This window comes from Cervus elaphus, chromosome 7, assembly GCF_910594005.1.
Source record: "Cervus elaphus chromosome 7, mCerEla1.1, whole genome shotgun sequence".
NCBI classification, from domain to species: domain Eukaryota; kingdom Metazoa; phylum Chordata; class Mammalia; order Artiodactyla; family Cervidae; genus Cervus; species Cervus elaphus.
This window is the reverse complement of record NC_057821.1, coordinates 1,040,729-1,060,259: the sequence shown is the minus strand read 5'-3', so window position 1 is coordinate 1,060,259 and position 19,531 is coordinate 1,040,729. Positions and strand designations below refer to the sequence as shown.

The 19,531-nt window shown below is 39.5% G+C and overlaps 1 protein-coding gene across 1 annotated transcript in view; it reads left to right on the top strand.

Moving 5' to 3' along the window:
* LOC122696852 (contactin-associated protein-like 3) overlaps positions 1-19,531 on the top strand; it is a 219,511-nt gene that overhangs the window by 183,169 nt on the left and 16,811 nt on the right. The window contains 6 exon segments of the mRNA XM_043906968.1: positions 818-988; positions 1,682-1,900; positions 5,378-5,617; positions 6,326-6,556; positions 12,573-12,706; positions 13,518-13,605. Of these exon segments, the coding sequence (XP_043762903.1) occupies positions 818-988; positions 1,682-1,900; positions 5,378-5,617; positions 6,326-6,556; positions 12,573-12,706; positions 13,518-13,605 (1,083 nt within the window).

The window sequence follows — 19,531 nt, the reverse complement described above, 5'->3', positions numbered from 1 at the left end:
AGGGGATCTTCCTGACCCAGGGATCAAACCTATGTCTCCTGCATTGGCAGGCAGATTCTTTACCACTGTGCCATGCAAATTTTTAGAGCAGTTCTATTTGTAATTGACCAAATTTGGAAACAACTTTAGTGTTCTTAAATATGGATAAATAAACTATGGCACATTCATGTGATGGAATACTACAGAGCAGTGAGAAAATAATAGATGTTGACATGAAGCATCTCAAACGAATCTCAGAGGCTTTATGTTGTTGCATTCTGCTTGACTCCATTTATATTTTATTTGGGAAAGGTAAGACTGCAATACAGAGACTAGTTCATGACTGTCAGGCTGAGGGCTGGGTAGAGGGTGTGACTGCAAAGAAATAGCAAGAGAGAGTTTTTTGGGGGTGATGGAACTATTCTTTATTCTGATTTTGATGATGGTTACACAAATCCATGCCTGTGTTAAAATTTATATAACTGTAAAAGTCTGTAAACTTTATATAACTGTAAAACCCTAAAAAGTCAATTTTACTCTATGATAATTTAGTTTAAAAAAAGAACAAAAAAACCAGGCCTTTACCAAAGTGATTATCCATCCACTCACTTGCAGGCATGTCCAGATTCTTAATCCTCAAAAGAATCACTATTTAGACATTCATCTCGTGGCCACATCTTCAGAAGAACTCCCATAAGAAGGCTTGTATGGATAAATAATTCTTTGAATGGATAAATAATGCATTGAACAGTAACAATGCTAGAAATATAAAAGGCAATTGTTACTTGTTGTATTTTACTGCTATTGTCATTGTGTTCTATTTTCTTTTTGTAAACAGATTCATTTTGGAATTCAGCTTCCTTCAATACTGAGGCTTCATACCTTCATTTCCCCACGTTCCGAGGAGAGCTTAGTGCTGACGTGTCTTTCTTTTTTAAGACCACAGCCTCTTCAGGGGTGTTTTTAGAGAACCTGGGAATCACAGACTTCATCAGGCTAGAGCTGCGCGGTGAGTTGTCCAGCGGGCACACATCCACTGGGGCACTCAGTGATTAACAATAACCTTGCTGGTGACCTAGCTCCTAACACACCGACATGTTTCCTTTGTCAGTTATATTTTTTCTTAAATACTAAGTGGAAAGTGAAACAGTGATTCCTGCAACACGCAACAGTCTGTACACTTCCTTGTTGTTTTAATTCTATGTGCAAAAAGAGTATTAAACCAAACTGGTCAAATAACTTCTTACTAAATCACAACATTATGTGATTTAATTGACTAAACACATTGTTTATATATATGCAGACAAAACTTAATGTCTTGCTATCTGAAATTCACCTAGTGCTTTTAAAACTACATAAAGGTTTAAACCACCTTTAAATAAAATCACTTCTATATATAAAGTCAGATAAAATATTAGTTTTGCTTCTGTAGGTAAATATCTCTATTGCTTAGGGCTTAGCAGGATGAACAGTAAACTCTGGGGAGAAATACATTAAAATCAGCTTCACTTTTCTTTCTCCAGGATACAGATTTATTCTCCACCCCGACCCCTCCCCAACCAATGCAGACTGGCATCTGTCTGCATCCCTAGCATGTCTTCTTCCATAAGAAGCATGCCATAGTACTTTTTTCAGATCTACTCAAGACTAAATTTTCTCTCCTGTGGATGAACTCAGGCATCTCTCATATTTTCATTTCCAGCCCCAACAGAAGTAACCTTTTCCTTTGATGTGGGGAATGGGCCTTGTGAGGTCACCGTGCAGTCTCCCACTGCCTTTAATGACAATCGGTGGCACCACGTGAGGGCAGACCGGAACGTTAAAGAAGCGTCCCTTCAAGTGGGTCAGCACCCTCGCAAGACCCACCCTGCCCCAGCTGACGGGCACACCCGCTTGCAGCTCAACAGCCAGCTTTTCGTGGGTGAGTGCTGCTGGCGGCTTCTAACTGTACCATGCTCTGAGTGCAAAGATACACCAAGAGGAGATCGCAGCTACAACAACAGTGATGGTAACAGCTGCTGCAACTGCTGTAGGCACTGGTGGGAGAAGGAGACACTGAATAAAATCCCCTTTAACTCTCTCCTTCTCCCACTGTGTCCATAATTTCGTTCTCTATGTCTGCGTCTCCATTCTCTCCCTCAGATAGGTTCATCAGCGCTGTTTTTCTAGATTCCATATATATGCGTTAATATACGATACCTGTTTGAGCCCAGCCTGGTGCTCTGAGATTCTGTGATTACCTAGAGGGGTGGGATGAGGGGTGGGAGGGAGTCTCAAGAGTGAGGGGAGATATATATATATATATATACATATATACACACACATATATATAATTATGTAATTATGACTGATTGACACTGTTGTGCAGCAGAAATCAACACAACATTATAAAGAAATTATCCTCCAATTAAAAGGTAAATTGAAAAGAAAAAATGTTCTGAACTGAAAAGGAACTTTGAGACTGAAACTCAATGCAGGCAACTCCATAAAGGACAGTTCTGATGTTTGCTGTGGGTAACTTACATCCAGGGGATGATGAACCAGAGGCATCCACAGGGGCACCTCGTGCCCTGGAAAGGGATCCTGGGGGAATCTGAAGTGGCAAAGCTAAAAGTAGAATCTGACTACCAAGTGAGAAGGACTCATGGCCCAGTCCCAGGACTTTTCTGCCCCCATGGAGGTCTCATGACCACCTGCATCAGCAAAAGACACTCTTCCAGCTTTCATATCAGGTGAAAGCAAGGGTAAAGGTTGATAGGGAAATAGCCGGCTGGGATGCAGTCCTTGTGAGTAGGCTAAAGATCAGTCATCCAAAAAGAGGAGGGTGGGGTGGGGTTGCAGGGCTAAGATGGAGCTGATAAAAAAAAAAAAGAGTCAGTGTGGTTCAGCCACACAGACACTGTACCAAGAACTCATTTAATATGAGTATCTCTGCCATAGATTATGTGACTCAATGGCTCAGTCATGTCCGATTCTTTACAACCCCATGGAGTGTAACCCACCAGGCTCCTCTGTCCATGGGATTCTCCAGGCAAGAATACTGAAGTGGGTTGCCATTTTCTACTCCAAGGGATCTTCCTGACTCAGAAACTGAGCTCACATCTCTTGCATCTCCTGCAATGGCAAGTGGATTCTTTACCACTGGGCCACAGATTATTATACCCAGTTTACAGATGAGATCATGGAGGTTCAGCAAGATTAAGGGATTTGATCATAGAAACCCAACAGGAAGGGAAATCCAAACCCATGTTGTACTGATTCCCAGGCTTGCACTCAGTATCATAGACAATTTATATTTGTTTCAGTTACCTCTTATCGCTACTATTTATTTTTTAAAAATAGCAATTTTTTAAGCCATTTCTCTCATTTCACTTCTTAGTGAAGTCAGAGAATCAGACTTGTAATTGGGACAAAATCCTCCAATGTCCGCCCAAAATCAGACAGTAGGAGGCCAGGCCGAGAGAAGTAGCCTCGTGTGACTGCACAACAGTATTTAATCCAGCCCAGCGCCAGGTTCCTCTCCGCCCTGCTCCCTCTCTGCTGCTCTCATTACAAGCGTCATGTTTAGAACCAGAGTGGACTCATTATTCTGCTGTCCCTTCTTTAAAGATAAATACTCTGAGTAGTGGAAGTCTTCCCTCTAATTTACTTGCTTAGTCTTTATTATTGTTTGTTTTCCCAAAGGGAGAAATAAATTTTGCTACATTGCTTTTTAGACAACTCTATTCTAATTTGGAGACTAAGCAGATTAATGAAGTAGCTCTCACTTGGTCTGTTCTCATGTATTTTAAAGTAAATAAGGACACAGTCCAATTAAAAACTGACGTAAATCACAAATTAGCAGAGTCTGCTTTGCCAGAAGTTACCTACTACAGTGTCCAGCAACTGATGCTATTGAATGAATTTGTGTGTGTGTGCGTGCATGTGTGTGTGCACGTGTGTGTGTGCGTGCGTGCGTGTGAATGTGTGCACGTGTGTGCGTGTGTGTGTGTGCGTGTGCATGTGTGTGCACGTGCGTGTGTGTGCGTGTGAGTGAGTGTGACTGTGTGTGTGTGTGGTACAGCCCATGGCACCATTAAACTCAGGTTCAAGCACAGTTAGTTCTCACTGACTCGAGGAGGCTTCTCTGAAAGTTATCAGATTGCAAATCAAACTAAACAGTTCTATTTTCTGATTTAAATTCTGAGGATTAATTAACAGAATTTCTAGGAACAAAGTTTGAATGGAAACCTACCTTGAGCTAGTGTTTCTGTTATGGCGATGTTTCTAAATCCTGAGGTGTTCGTTGAAAATTCAGTGAATCAGGATCTTTGGGAATAAATCCAAAATCTGTTTTTAGCAGGTACTTCAGGTGACTCTTGTGCTCCCATATTTATTATGTTCACATGATAAATGATATAAAAATAGGGAGATATATATTATTTGGTTAATGTTATACCGCCTAATCTCAGAGCTGCCAGGATGGAGTGTGAAAGGCCTGAGGTCCTCAATTTTGGTTTTACCTCTTCTGCCTCCTCTTTCTTCCCAGTTCCTTTTCACGGCTTTATTATTCAGAGCTCATCTAAGTAAGGATTAGCATTATACAACACACACACAATATATAGGGTTGGTCAAAAAGTTCATTTGGCTTTTTCTATAAGATGTTACAATAAATCTTAAATAAACTTTTTGGTCAATTTAATACATACATTTGTAATACATCTATTATACAAAAATATATATGCACAAAAATTGTCATATATATATAAAATACATGTACAAATTTATGTACCACACATTTATAATATATATTACATTGCAAAGATTTTTAACTATATAACCTTTATTATACATGTCATTGTTTATAAATTTAAACTTTAATAAGGATCAGTGGTCTTCATTTTGTCCTTTAAGAGAGGAACAAATGTAAAAATGTAAGTCTTTCTAAATATTTTAGAATAAATATTACCAAGTTCACCTTAAAAAATATTTTCATTAATGCTTTTAACTCAGTGCCATTTGATGGTTCTTAACATTCGATCACAGACTATGTTTTCAGAATTGTATTTGTTCATAAAACTTTGAGCAGTGACTTTTTTGTCATTACCTATATGCGGCTTCCCTAGTGGCCCAGCAGTAAAGAATCCACCTGCAATTCCCGGGGCGCAGGAGACACAAGTTTGATCCTTGGATGGGGAAGATCCCCGGAAGGAGAGCATGGCAACCCACTCCAGTATTCTTGCCTGGAGAGTCCCACGGACATGGATAGAAGAGCCTGGTGGGCTACAGTCCACAGGGTCGCAGAGTCGGACATGTCAACTGAGCAGAGAGCAGAGATATGGCCTCAGTTCAGCATGAAGGTGAAATCCTAAATAAGACACCGAGGAATGCATTTGCATTTGCAGTGTTTCCCTTGTAGGTGGAACCGCAAGCCGACAGAGAGGCTTCCTGGGGTGCATTCGGTCTCTGCGATTGAACGGGCTGGCCCTGGATCTGGAAGAAAGAGCCACAATGACCCCAGGAGTGGAGCCAGGGTGCCCAGGACACTGCAGCACCTACGGCCATCTGTGTCACAACGGAGGGAGGTGTAAAGAAAAGCGCAGAGGGATCTCGTGTGACTGCACCTTCTCTGCGTACGACGGGCCGTTCTGCGAGAAGGGTGAGTGTGCCCAAGGAACAGCCTGCAGGGAACGGATGGAGCCGGAGAAGTTCGTGAAGATGCTCTGGCATTTGACTCTAATGAAAAGATAAGGCAGTTCTCTGTGCTAAGTTGAAATAGAATTGTTTCTATCCCAAATGCCTCCATTTCCCTTGAGAGGAGGTAAGCTTGTATTCTTGACAAGGCTATGACTGCTTCTAGTGGATCAGAGGGGCATCAGTGAGGTCTCCTTGAGGATTTAGTTACAGTTTACTGCTGTAGTAAACTTTATACGTTTACACTGGACATTTAATTTTGCATTTTTGAGGCAATAATAAAATATTGTTACTCAATTCTGGGTTATGGGACTATGGAGGGGTTATCTCTTTACTTAAGCTTTATTATTTTCCATCTTGACTTTTTTTTTAATTAAAAAACAGCAAAGGCGGAGTTCCCTGGTGGCCTAGTGGTTAGGATTCGGTGCTCTCACTACAATGGCCTGGGTCTAATCTCTGATCAGGGGACTGAGATACTGCAAGCCATGTGTCACAGCCAAAATAAGAACAAATAATACTAAACTAAAAAGTACTCAGCAGAGCATGACATTATTATTTTTCTCTTTTGAGATATTTGCAGATTAGAGATATTCTTTGCATATATAGAAATATACATAATAAGAGGCGTGCACTTACATATTGCAAATATAGCCAAAATTGCTTGCCATTCCAGACATTTCTGCCTATTTTGGAGCTGGCTCCTCAGTGATCTACAACTTTCAAGAACATTACAATGACACCTTTAGCAAGAACTCCAGCTCCTTCACGGCTTTATTTCATGAGGATCTGACACTGACAGGAGAAATGGCCACACTTAGCTTCCGGACCACAGGGACACCCAGCTTACTGCTCTATGTGAGCTCATTCTACGAGGAATACCTTTCAGTCATCCTTGCCCCAAACGGTGAGTGTCTTTACTTTAAGAACAAGAAGACTGACTTGGGTGGCGTCCATGTCCTGGCTATTGTAGATAGTGTTGCTGTGAACATTGGGATACACATATCTTTTTGAATTATGGTCCATCAACAGAGGAGTGGATAAAGAAGATGCAGAGCAGATATGCAAAAAAATATTAGTCATAAAAAGCAACAAAATTGGGTCATTTGTAGAGATGTGGATGGACCTAGAGAGTGTCATACAGAGTTAAATAAGTCAGAAAAAGAAAAACAAATGCTGTAAATTAATGCATACATGTGGAATCTAGAAAAGCATATAAATGATCTTATTTGCAAACAGAGACACAAATGTAGAGAACAATTGCATGGTTACCAAGGGGGAAAGGGTGGGGGTGGGAAAAATTGGGAGGTTGGAATTGACTTATATACACGGTTGATACTATGTATAAAATAGATAACTAATGAGAACATGCTGTATAGCAGGGCAGTGGGGGGAGGGAGTCTTGCCTTCTGAAATGAAATAATTAGTGTCACTGTATGGATATGCAGCAACACAAGAGATGACTCTATACATAGCCATCACCAGACGGTCAATACCAAAATCAGATTGACTATATTCTCTGCAGCCAAAGATGGAGAGGCTCTATACAGTCAAAAAAACAAGACCAGGACCTGACTATGGCTCAGATCATGAACTCCTTATTGCCAAATTCAGAGTTAAATTGAAGAACGTAGGGAAAACCACTAGGCCATTAAGGTATGACCTAAATAAAATCCCTATGAGTATTCAGTGGAAGTGAAAAATAGATTCAAGGGATTAGATCTGATAGACAGAGTGCCTGAAGAACCATGGATGAAGGTTCATAATGTTGTACAGGAGGTGGTGATCAAAACCATCTTCAAAAGAAAGAAATGCAAAAAGGCAAAATGGTTGTCTGAGGAGGCCTTACAAATAGCTGAGAAAAGAAGAGAAGTGAAAGGCAAAGGAGAAAAGAGATACACCCATCTGAATGCAGAGTTCCAGAGAATAGCAAGGACAGAGAAGAAAGCTCTTCTAAGTGAACAATGCAAAGAAAGAGAGGAAAACAAAAGAACAGGAAAGACTACAGACCTCTTCAAGAAAATTAGAGCTACCAAGGGAACATTTCATGCAAAGATGAGCACAGTAAAAGACAGATATGGTATGGACCTATCAGAAGCAGAAGGTATTAAGAAGAGTTGTCCAGAATACACAGAAGAACTATACAAAAAAGATCTTCAGTTCAGTTCAATTCAGTCCAGTCACTCAGTCGTTTCCAACTCTTTGCGACCCAATGAATCGCAGGACGCCAGTCCTCCCTGTCCACCACCACCTCCCAGAGTTTACTCAAACTCATGTCCATCGAGTCGGTGATGCCATCCAGCCATCTCATCCTCTGTCATCCCCTTCTCCTCCTGCCCTCAATCCCTCCCAGCATCAGGGTCTTTTCCAATGAGTCAACTCTTCACATGAGGTGGCCAAAGTATTGGAGCTTCAGCTTCAATATCAGTCCCTCCAATGAACACTCAGGACTGATCTCCTTTAGGATAGACTGGTTGGATCTCCTTGCAGTCCAAGGGACTCTCAAGAGTCTTCTCCAACACCATAGTTCAAAAGCATCAATTTTTCGGCACTCGGCTTTCTTCGGAGTCCAACTCTCTCATCCCTACATGACCACTGGAAAAACCATAGCCTTGACTAGACAGACCTTTGTTGACAAAGTAATGTCTCTGCTTTTTAATATGCTATCTAGAACTTTCCTTCTAAGGAGTAAGCGTCTTTTAATTTCATGGCTGCAATCACCATCTGCAGTGATTTTGGAGCCCCAAAAAATAAAGTCTGACACTGCTTCCACTGTTTCCCCATCTATTTCCCATGAGGTGATGGGACCGGATGCCATAATGTTAGTTTTCTGAATGTTGAGCTTTAAGCCAACCTTTTTTTTTTTTTTTTATTAGTTGGAGGCTAATTACTTCACAACATTTCAGTGGGTTTTGTCATACATCGATATGAATGAGCCATAGATTTACATGTATTCCCCATCCCGATCCCCCCTCCCACCTCCCTCTCCACCCGATTCCTCTGGGTCTTCCCAGTGCACCAGGCCCGAGCACTTGTCTCATGCATCCCACCTGGGCTGGTGATCTGTTTCACCATAGATAGTATACATGCTGTTCTTTTGAAACATCCCACCCTCACCTTCTCCCACAGAGTTCAAAAGTCTGTTCTGTACATCTGTGTCTCTTTTTCTGTTTTGCATATAGGGTTATCGTTACCATCTTTCTAAATTCCATATATATGTGTTAGTATGCTGTAATGTTCTTTATCTTTCTGGCTTACTTCACTCTGTATAAGGGGCTCCAGTTTCATCTATCTCATTAGGACTGATTCAAATGAATTCTTTTTAACGGCTGAGTAATATTCCATGGTGTATATGTACCACAGCTTCCTTATCCATTCATCTGCTGATGGGCATCTAGGTTGCTTCCATGTCCTGGCTATTATAAACAGTGCTGGGATGAACATTGGGGTGCATGTGTCTCTTTCAGATCTGGTTTCCTCAGTGTATATGCCCAGAAGTGGGATTGCTGGGTCATATGGCAGTTCTATTTCCAGTTTTTTAAGAAATCTCCACACTGTTTTCCATAGCGGCTATACTAGTTTGCATTCCCACCAACAGTGTAAGAGGGTTCCCTTTTCTCCACACCCTCTCCAGCATTTATTGCTTGTAGACTTTTGGATAGCAGCCATCCTGACTGTTTAAGCCAACTTTTTACTCTCCTCTTTCACTTTCATCAAGAGGCTTTTCAGTTCCTCTTCACTTTCTGCCATAAGGGTGGCGTCATCTGCATATCTGAGGTTATTGATATTTCTCCTGGCAAAAAAGATCTTAATGACCCAGAAAACCATGATGTGATCACTCACCTAGAGCCAGAAATCCAGGAGCGTGAAGTCAAGTGGGCCTTAGAATGTATCACTATGAACAAAGTTGGGGGAGGTGATGAAATTCCAGCTGAGTTATTTCAAGTCCTAAAATATGATGCTGTTAAAATGCTGCACTTAGTATGCCAGCAAATTTGAAAAACTCAGCAGTGGCCACAGGACCAGAAAAGGCAATGCCAAAGAGTATTCAAACTACCGCACAACTGCACTTATTTCATGTTCTAACAAAGTAATGCTCAAAATTCTTCAAGAGAGGCTTTTGCAGCACATGAACCATGAACTTCCAGATGTTCAAGCTGGATTTAGAAAAGGCAGAGCAAGCAGAGATCAAATTGCCAACATCCATTGGATCATAGAAAAATCAAGAAAATTCCAGAAAAACATCTACTTTTGGTTCATTGACTACACTAAAGCCTTTGTCTGTGTGGATCACAACAAACTGTGGAAAATTCTTAAATAGATGGGAATGCCAGATCACTTTACCTGCCTCCTGAGAAATCTGTATGCATGTCAAGAAACAACAGTTAGAACCGGACTTGGAACAATGGACTGGTTCAGAATTGGGCAAAGGAGTATGTCAAGGCTGTATATTGTCACCCTGCTTGTTTCACTTATATGCAGAGTACATCATGTGAAATGCTGGGCTGGATGAAGCAAAAGCTGGAATCAAGATTGCTGGAAGAAATATCAATAACCTCAGATATGCAGATGACCATCCTTATGGCAGAAAGCTAAGAGGAACTAAAGAGTTTCTTCATGAAAGTGAAAGAGGAGAGTGAAAAAGCTGGCTTAAAACTCAACATTCAAAAAACAAAGATCATGGCATCCAGTTCCATCATGTCATGGCAAATAGATGGGGAAACAATGGAAACAGTGACAGACTTTATTTTCCAGGGCTCCAAAATCACTGCAGATGATGACTGCAGCCATGAAATTAAAAGACGCTTGCTCTTTGGAAGAAAAGCTATGACAAACCTAGACAGCATGTTAAAGAGCAGAGACATTACTTTGTTGACAAAGGTCAGTATTGTCAAAGGTATGGTTTTTCAGTAGTCATGTATGGGTGTGAGAGTTGGACCATGAATAAGGCTAAGTGCCAAAGAATCGATGTTTTTGAACTGTGGTGTTCAAGAAGACTCTTGAGAATCCCTTTGGCAGCAAGGAGATCAAACTAGTCAATCCTAAAGGAAATCAACCCTGAATATTCATTAGAAGGACTGATTCTGAAGCTGAAGTTCCAATACTTTGGCCACCTGATGTGAAGAGCTGACTTGTTGGAAATGACCCCAGTGCTGGGAAAGATTGAGGGCAAGAGGAGAAGGGGATGACAGAGGATGAGATGATTAAATGGCATAACCAACTCAATGGACATGAGTTTAAGCAAACTCCAGATATAGTGAAGGACAGGGAAGCCTGGCGTGCTGCTGTCCATGGGGGTCGCAAAGAGTGACTGAGAGACTGAACAACAACAACGTGTGTGAGAATTGTATCATAAAGAAGGCTGACAGCCAAAGAATTTCATACTGTGGTGCTCGAGAAGACTCTTGAGAGTCCCTTGGACAGCAAAGAGATCAAACCAGTTAGTCCTAAAGGAAATCAACCCTGAATATTCATTGGAAGGACTGATGCTGAAACTGAAGCTCCAATACTTTGGCCACCTGATGCAAAGAGCTGACTCGTTGGAAGACACTGATGCTGGGAAAGATTGAGGGCAGGAGAAGTGGATGACAGAGTACGAGATGACTGGATGGCATCACCTATTCAGTGGACCTGAGTTTGAGCAAACTCTGAGGGGTGGTGATGGATAGGGAAGCCTGGAGTGCTGCAGTCTGTGGTGTCACAAAGAGTCAGACACAATTGAGCGGCTGAAAAACAACAACAACACTGTTCATTTTGAAAGACGGTATCTCATTTTGTATATGGAAAATACTTCCTCCTCCTTGGAAGTGAAATCATGAAATGTATTAAATCATATCAAACCCAATTTCCTTGAGCATCAGATAAATTGTTCTCTACCCATCAGAGGTTGGGAAGTCAGTCATGCCCTGTTGCCTGCGTGCAGGCTAAGTTACTTCAGTCATGTCCGACTCTGTGACCCTGTGGATTCCAGCCCTCCAGGCTTCTCTGTCCACAGGATTCTCCAGAAAAGAATACTGGAGTGGGTTGCCTTGCCCTCCTCCAGAGGATTTTCCCAACCCAGGGGTCGAACAAGAGTCTCTCATTTCTCCTGCATTGGCAGGTGGGTTCTTTACCACTTGCGCCACCTGGGAAGCCCCCATGCCCCATCCACGTATAAAGAAAAGTAGAATGAGTGTTCCCTAACCCATGGTCGCCCGGAAAAGAGCAGGACTAACACTCTCCCATTAGAGAACAAAGCAAAGCTTTAACCCTTTCTCATGGAGAATAAACAGAAACTTCTGGAAAAGATTTCTACAATCACTGACTAATAGGACCTATTACATGTGATACCATAGTGCCAGGTGGAGAGTGCATCTGTGAAGAAGAGCAGTGTGTGGATTGGGAGATTTGGATACTGTAGCAAATCACTCACTTTTCTCTTTTTGCTATTTCTTGATTATGGTAGAAACATTAGAAAATATTTCTGGTTGTGCAAAAAAAGTAATGTGAATGTCAGTGATACATTAAAATGCATTAAAGTAAGTCACATTAAAAGAAGTTATGCTTGTAGAAACTGAAAGTTAATACAAAATTGCTTGAGGTGTTACCATTTAATAATATGAATACCACATGAATAATCAACTTCAAGCCTCACTTGGTGTTTTCATATGCTTAACTTGGACTTTTTCCTCTGGTTCAGGAAAATGGAAGAACTTGGAAAAAGACTGTTTGGTCTTGACTTTTAAGACTGTGTAATTGGATTCTGAATTTGGCCCCACAACAGCATATAAATAATTGCTAGTCTGGGAAAAGTGACTGTATGCACTCAAGTAAAGGCTCCATAGATTCAAATTGTATTAATTTTTTTAATGTGCATTAGGACCTGCATTGCTAGTTTTTATAAAATTCTATTTTAGTTAAAATGTCATTTTTCTCTTCTTTAGGAAGTTTGCAGATCAGGTATAAGCTAGACAGACACCAAGAACCTGATGTTTTTAATTTTGGTTTTAAAAACTTGGCTGATGGGCAGCTTCACCATGTGAGGATTAACAGAGAAGCAGCAGTGATGTTTGTAGAGGTAAGGTCGTAAATTCAACACCAACAACAGTAATCAAAATCATGATGCTCAGAAAGTATGACTTAAAGCCAAAAGTTGATAACAAATCCTAATAAGTGAAATACACATTCAGCACTGTCCTTCCATAAGTCTAGGATAGGAAATGTAGTCAAGGTGTTTTATTTCATTTAGCAATGTTAGTTTATCAAGAGACTGTCAAAGCTTTGATTAATATTTGACCTTTTAAAATACCATGCTCTCCTCACTGGTTTCACTTTATTTGATTGGGAAATATTGCCTAGTTTTTCATAGGGACTACTGGAGATAGTCCAATGGGAACCTATTCCTACTGGATTACAAAAGAACAAATGCTACTGAAATGTAAACACGCAAGAAAAAGCAAGATCTTGCTTAAAGTGGAAATACATTTTGAAAAAATCGGAGTCTTTTAAATTATGCATTGTCACTGGGTTTTGAAGAGTAATCTTTTATATTGAATCTGTATGAATAATACATTTTTTTCTGTTCATGTTATAAATTTCCTCTAAATAAGTAAAAACTTTGAGGTTCAAAGTAGCTCTTGCATCTCTTTGTGGACTGTACCAATTATGATACTTAAATCATGAAGACAAATGTAGGGGAAAAGGATGGGATGGAGTGAAATTTGAGGTGCTATAGAAGTTGTTTATAAAATACTTTTCTCTTTTAACCTTTGCGATAGCTTGAACATACGGATTATTTTTATCATTTTTCTTGATTTTCCTTTGATTCCCATCCTTTTATCAAAATTGTTTGCCATTTTGATGTTTACATCTTGTGGAACATTTAATAGGTTAACCAGAATGCACGGAGACAAGTCAGCCTGTCTTCAGGGACAGAATTCAATGCTGTCAAGTCCCTTATGTTGGGGACAATTTTAGGTAAGTGGAAGAAAGAGGGCCCCTCTCCCCCTACCACCCCATGATTGAGATCAGAAGTGTTAAGTTGCAAATATGGGAAATATTCATCATGCGGAAAGAAGCTCCTTGACATATTCATGATTTCCCAGTGAGTGGCATTCAAGGTAGAAGCTTGCACTCTTGTCTGAGTGCATGTATAATCACGAATAAGTGCTGCTTGTGAGTTGAACAGGGGCGTTCCTTGAAAACTGCCTCCACATTTACCCTCTCACTTAGCAATCAAGCATAATGAAAATTTGCATTTTTCTGACAATTCAGGAAAGACAAAATCAAAGCAGATAGCAAGTTCACAAACTCTTTAGTAATCAGGTGTCAAATGCAGAAATCATTTTAATGATAAAAATAGACTTAGGCTTAAGAAAAAGCTGCTCTTAGCAAACAAATAAGCTTTGAGCTGTGGCCTGGGCCCTGCCTTGCCTGTGGGCTGAGGTGAAATGTTTTCATTACTCCCAGCTACTCTTGGAAAATCACACTCTAAATATCCCACAGACATCCTATCCTTTATGGCTGCTAGTTATTCTCCACAAAAATGCCAAAGTAAAAGCATACTTTACTATTTAAATGTCAAAACCTTGATGCCTTTTTCCCCCCTTTCACCAAGAATTACATTGAAATAAAAACAAATATTGAAAGGTATTTCTTTTCTTTTTGATTATTTATAAACTATATGTTTTATTGATATTTAAATGTTATCTAGGGGAAATTATCCATGGCATATTTATTATTCCTTCTCTAGTACTTGATATTCATATAATTTTGTTTTGTCCTAAATAATCGATGGAAACTTGTTAGGTGTTCAGCCATTTATGCATTGATTCTTTTGGTCATTTCTTCTACCCTACATGTATATATATATATATAGTACATCACAAACTTGAGAATGTTAGAGAAGGCACATGAACGGATGTTCCAAATATGTCGAGAAGCATAGTAACTATTAAAACTATCACATCTTTCAAACAGATGGACAATAAAATGATGACTTCTTATTTTTCAGACAGAGGAAATGTTATGAATCCTAGTGTGCTCTTCCAAGGGTGCTCTTATAAACGGTAATAACAAAAGTGTAAGTTTTAAATGCTACAGCCTAACTGTTAAGTTCAGCTGTTAAAATGGCTGATTAAGCCAATGAAGAAGGGTAAGAATATAGTTTTAGCTTGGTATGGTGAATAACAACTTTATGGTGAAGTGGTGATGGTCCTGCACTGTAATCATGCCTTAAAGGTGGATATAGAATCTGTCTGGCCTTGATAATGTATTTGATAGACAGGCAGCTTATGCTGAATGTCTTTTCCTGTGGTTCATTGTTCTTCACACTCCCCACATGTGGGGTAGTGGTGGAATAATTAACACAGAAATAAAAATGAAAATATTTGTTTCCCATTGAATGCTGGGAGATGTTTATACCCATCACAGCCTATTGTCGAGGTGAGTATTCCAGTCTGTAATGTGCCATTTGGATGCTTACCAGGTACTTCTGACATCTTTGTTTTCATGATATTAATAGATTTTTTATTCTGTTTAAATAGTGGCATAATTTTAAAAGAATGGGAAAGCAAACAGAAACAAACCAAAAAAAAAAAAAAGAGTTGGAAAAACAGTTCAAAAGAATAACTGCTCTCTCAGCTTTCGCCCATGAGAATAACAGTATATGTTTAAATAGAGATTAAGAAATTCCTAAAAGCTCAAAGACCACCTTCAGTTTTAGAGAACAGGGAGATAAAACCCTATCTTTGGTTGTCAGCCTAACTTATAATTGTTTTTAATATCCAAATGGAGAACAATTTGCTCCCTTTTTATCTGATTTTGAGCTCTACTCTCTGGCCCTACTGATCCTTGGTTTGGGAAAAGTAAGTAACTGATCACCTAAAATGTATGCAAGGGACTTCACTGGTAGCTCAGCTGGTAAAGAATCTGCCTGCAGTGTGGGAAACCTCGGTTCAATCCCTGAGTCGGGAAAATCCCCTGGAGAAAGGAATGCCTACCCACTCCGGTATTCTTGCCTGGAGAATTCCATGGACAGAGGAGCCTGGCTCCAGTCCTGGAGTCACAGAGTCAGACACAACTGAGCAACTAACACTTTTACTTCAATTTCAAAGGGTGTGCAAGCCTCATAGCTGCATTTCTGTCAAGTGGATGCAACCTGTGGGTGGAATGACTGTCCTGTCTGCACCCAGATCTGATCCCTCCTCCACTGTAGAGAGGAAGTCTGTGTGCACTCTTTTCCCAGTCCAGAGGACAGACATGGTCAAACAAACACATCACACACAACTCCATGTCCTCAGTGACTCCAGCATCCAACAGGAGAAAGGAGGCATGTTCAGAAATGCCCATGTCCCCAAGTAGAAAGTTGCCATCAGTAAGTGTGAAATTGACAAAGGAGTATTTTAAAGGCAAATTAGGTTCAAATGTATGATCTATAAAGAAACAGGCAATAGATTATGGAAATTGACTTAATTACTAAACTGTATTATATGAAAAGGATTATTTTAATTAAAAAGTATAATAATAGGTTTTGGTATATGAGTTTTTATTTTCCTGTGATTTAATATATAGAGAACAGTAGCATGGAATTGACGGTGTTAATGTTTTTATTCAAGGATGATATACTCAAGGATGATATATTCAAATGCATCTCTCTCAGGCCATAAAAATTAAAGTTGAAACTCAGCAATGAAGTTTATAGCCTGAAGCAATTGAATCTAATAAAATTATAAATATTCATTTCATCTGTACCTAGAGGTATGTATCTTGATCAAAGGCTAATAAAACTTTTCATGTTTTGGATAACTTTATTTTCGGATGGCTTCTGTTCTGCTACCACTCTCAAAATCAGTTACTGAGTATAAGACTACAGTTTTGTGTTCAGATTTGGCAAGTAGGCAGAACTTCACTTCACTGACATAGTAAACTAGACCAACAGATTGGTTAATAAGGAGCTATTAATTTCGCTGAGAAAGTTGTCCCAAACTATGATGAGCTATCCAGTACTTACTTTTGTGTGTGTGTGTGTGGTGTGGAGGTATTTTTATAATCTTGTAGAGGAGAAAGTCTTTCCAAACATGTTAAAAAAAATCAGGAATTATTAAATTAAAGAGTTTAAAATTACAGCATGAGATTTAATAACATCTATAAAGAAAAATATAAATAAGGTTAAGGAGCCAAAAATAATAAAGTGGTCAAAATTTTGTAATACAAGATAATAATTAAAATTTTGTAACACAAGATAATAAAATGTCCTTAACATACATAATTCTCAAAATCATTAAGATTCTGTTTAATGCAAGAGTATATTGCTGTTCAAGACAATAGAAAACTATATTAATTGACATGTGCAACATTGACATTAAGTAAAAGAAGCATCTACTTCTTTTTTTAGTAGAAAGCCCTACATAGAGTGTGACCTCAGCATTTCTTGTTAGCTATTTTGACTCACGGAGTTATCCATTCTGAAATGTTTGGTGGTTCCTAGTATGTGCTTATATTTCACTGGATATTTGAATGCTTCATAGCAAAATACATACTATACCTGCCCCCAAAGCACTTGTGATATAATACAAAATATAAACAATAAAATAGTGTTCTAGTGATTAACTAATCTAGTTATTATTATTGTTTTCCCTAATGAGTTTTGGAAAATGCTTTTAAATAGACTTCTGATTAACAACCCCTTTGTTCTTTCCATTCTTCAATGATTGTATTAGTGATGACCAATCAGGTTAAGTTTTCCCAGTTACTATAAAATTATTTCAGTAAAATCCTACTTTAAATGTAAATTTTTAGATTTCTAGTGTTCTGTCTAGTTTTGGCTCTGAAAGGACTTATAATCCCAAAGTTTGAGAACTTTAAGATACCAATTAAGGTACCCTACTTTGAGATTGGATACAATCTCAAAAATGACAGAATAATCTCTTTTTGTTTCCAAGGCAAACCATTTAATATCATGGTAATCCAAGTCTATGCCCCGACCAGTAATGCTGAAGAAGCTGAAGTTGAATGGTTCTATGAAGACCTACGAGACCTTCTAGAACTAACACCCAAAAATGACGTCCTTTTCATTATAGGGGACTGGAATACAAAAGTAGGAAGTCAAGAAACACCTGGAATAACAGGCAAATCTGGCCTTGGAGTACAGAATGAAGCAGGGCAAAGGCTTACAGAGTTCTGCCAAGAGCACACACTGGTCATAGCAAACAACACAAGAGTGTCCCAACAACACAAGAGAAGACTCTACACATGGACGTCACCAGATGGTCAACACTGAAATCAGATTGATTATATCCTTTGCAGCCAAAGATGGTGAAGCTTTATACAGTCAGCAAAAAAGAGAACAGGAGCTGACTGTGGCTCAGATCATGAACTCCTTATTGCCAAATTCAGACTTAAATTGAAGAAAGTAGTATGACCTAAATCAAACCCCTTATGACTATACAGTAAAAATGAGAAATAGATTTAAGGGGCTAGATCTGATAGACAGAGTGCCTGATGAACTACAGACGGAGGTTCATGACATTGTACAACATGCAGGGAGCAAGACCATCCCCAAGAAAAAGAAATGCAAAAAAGCAAAATGGCTGTCTGAGGAGGCCTTACAAATAGCTGTGAAAAGAAGGGAAGCAAAAAGCAAAGGAGAAAAGGAAAGATATGGAAAGCCTTCCTCAGCAATCAATGCAAAGAAATAGAGGAAAACAATAGAACGGGAAAGACTAGAGATCTCGTCAAGAAAATTAGAGATACCAAGGGAACATTTCATGCAAAGATGAGTTCGATAAAGGACAGAAATGGTATAGACCTAACAGAAGCAGAAGATATTAAGAAAAGGTGGCAAGAATACACAGAAGAACTACACAAAAAAGATCTTCACGACCCAGATAATCACGAAGGTGTGATCACTCACACTCAACTAGAGGTGGACATCCTGGAATGTGAAGTTAAGTGGGCCTTACGAAGCATCACTATGAACAAAGCTAGTGAAAGTGATGGAATTCCAGTTGAGCTATTTCAAATCCTGAAAAATGATGCTGTGAAAGTGCTGCATTCAATATGTCAGCAAATTTGGAAAACTCAGCAGTGGCCACAGGACTGGAAAAGGTCAGTTTCATTCCAGTCCCAAAGAAAGGCAATCCCAAAGAATGCTCAAACTACCACAGAATTGCAATCATCTCACATGCTAGTAAAGTAATGCTCAAAATTCTCTAAGCCAGGCTTCAGCAATACATGAACCGTGAACTTCCAGTTGTTCAAGCTGGTTTTAGAAAAGGCAGAGGAACCAGAGATCAAATTGCCAATATCCGCTGGATCATCAAAAAAGCAAGAGTGTTAAAAAAAAAAACACACATCTATTTCTGCTTTATTGACTATGCCAAAGCCGTTGACTGTGTGGACCACAACAAACTCTGGAAAATACTGAAAGAGATGGGAATACCTGACCACCTGACCTGCCTCTTGAGAAACCTGTATGCAGGTCAGGAAGCAACAGTTAGAACTGGACATGGAACAACAGATTGGTTCCAAATAGGAAAAGGAGTATGTCAAGGCTGTATATTGTCACCCTGTTTATTTAACTTATATGCAGAGTACATTATGAGAAACGCTGGGCTGGAAGAAGCACAAGCTGGAATCAAGATTGCTGGGAGAAATATCAATAACCTCAGAAATGCAGATGACACCACCCTTATGGCAGAAAGTGAAGAGGAACTAAAGAGCCTCTTGATGAAAGTGAAAGAGGAGAGTGAAAAAGTTAGCTTAAAGCTCAACATTCAGAAAACTAAGATCATGGCATCTGGTCCCATCACCTCATGGGAAATAGATGGGGAGACAGTGGAAACAGTGTCAGACTTTATTTTTTTGGGCTCCAAAATCACTGCAGATGGTGATTGCAGCCATG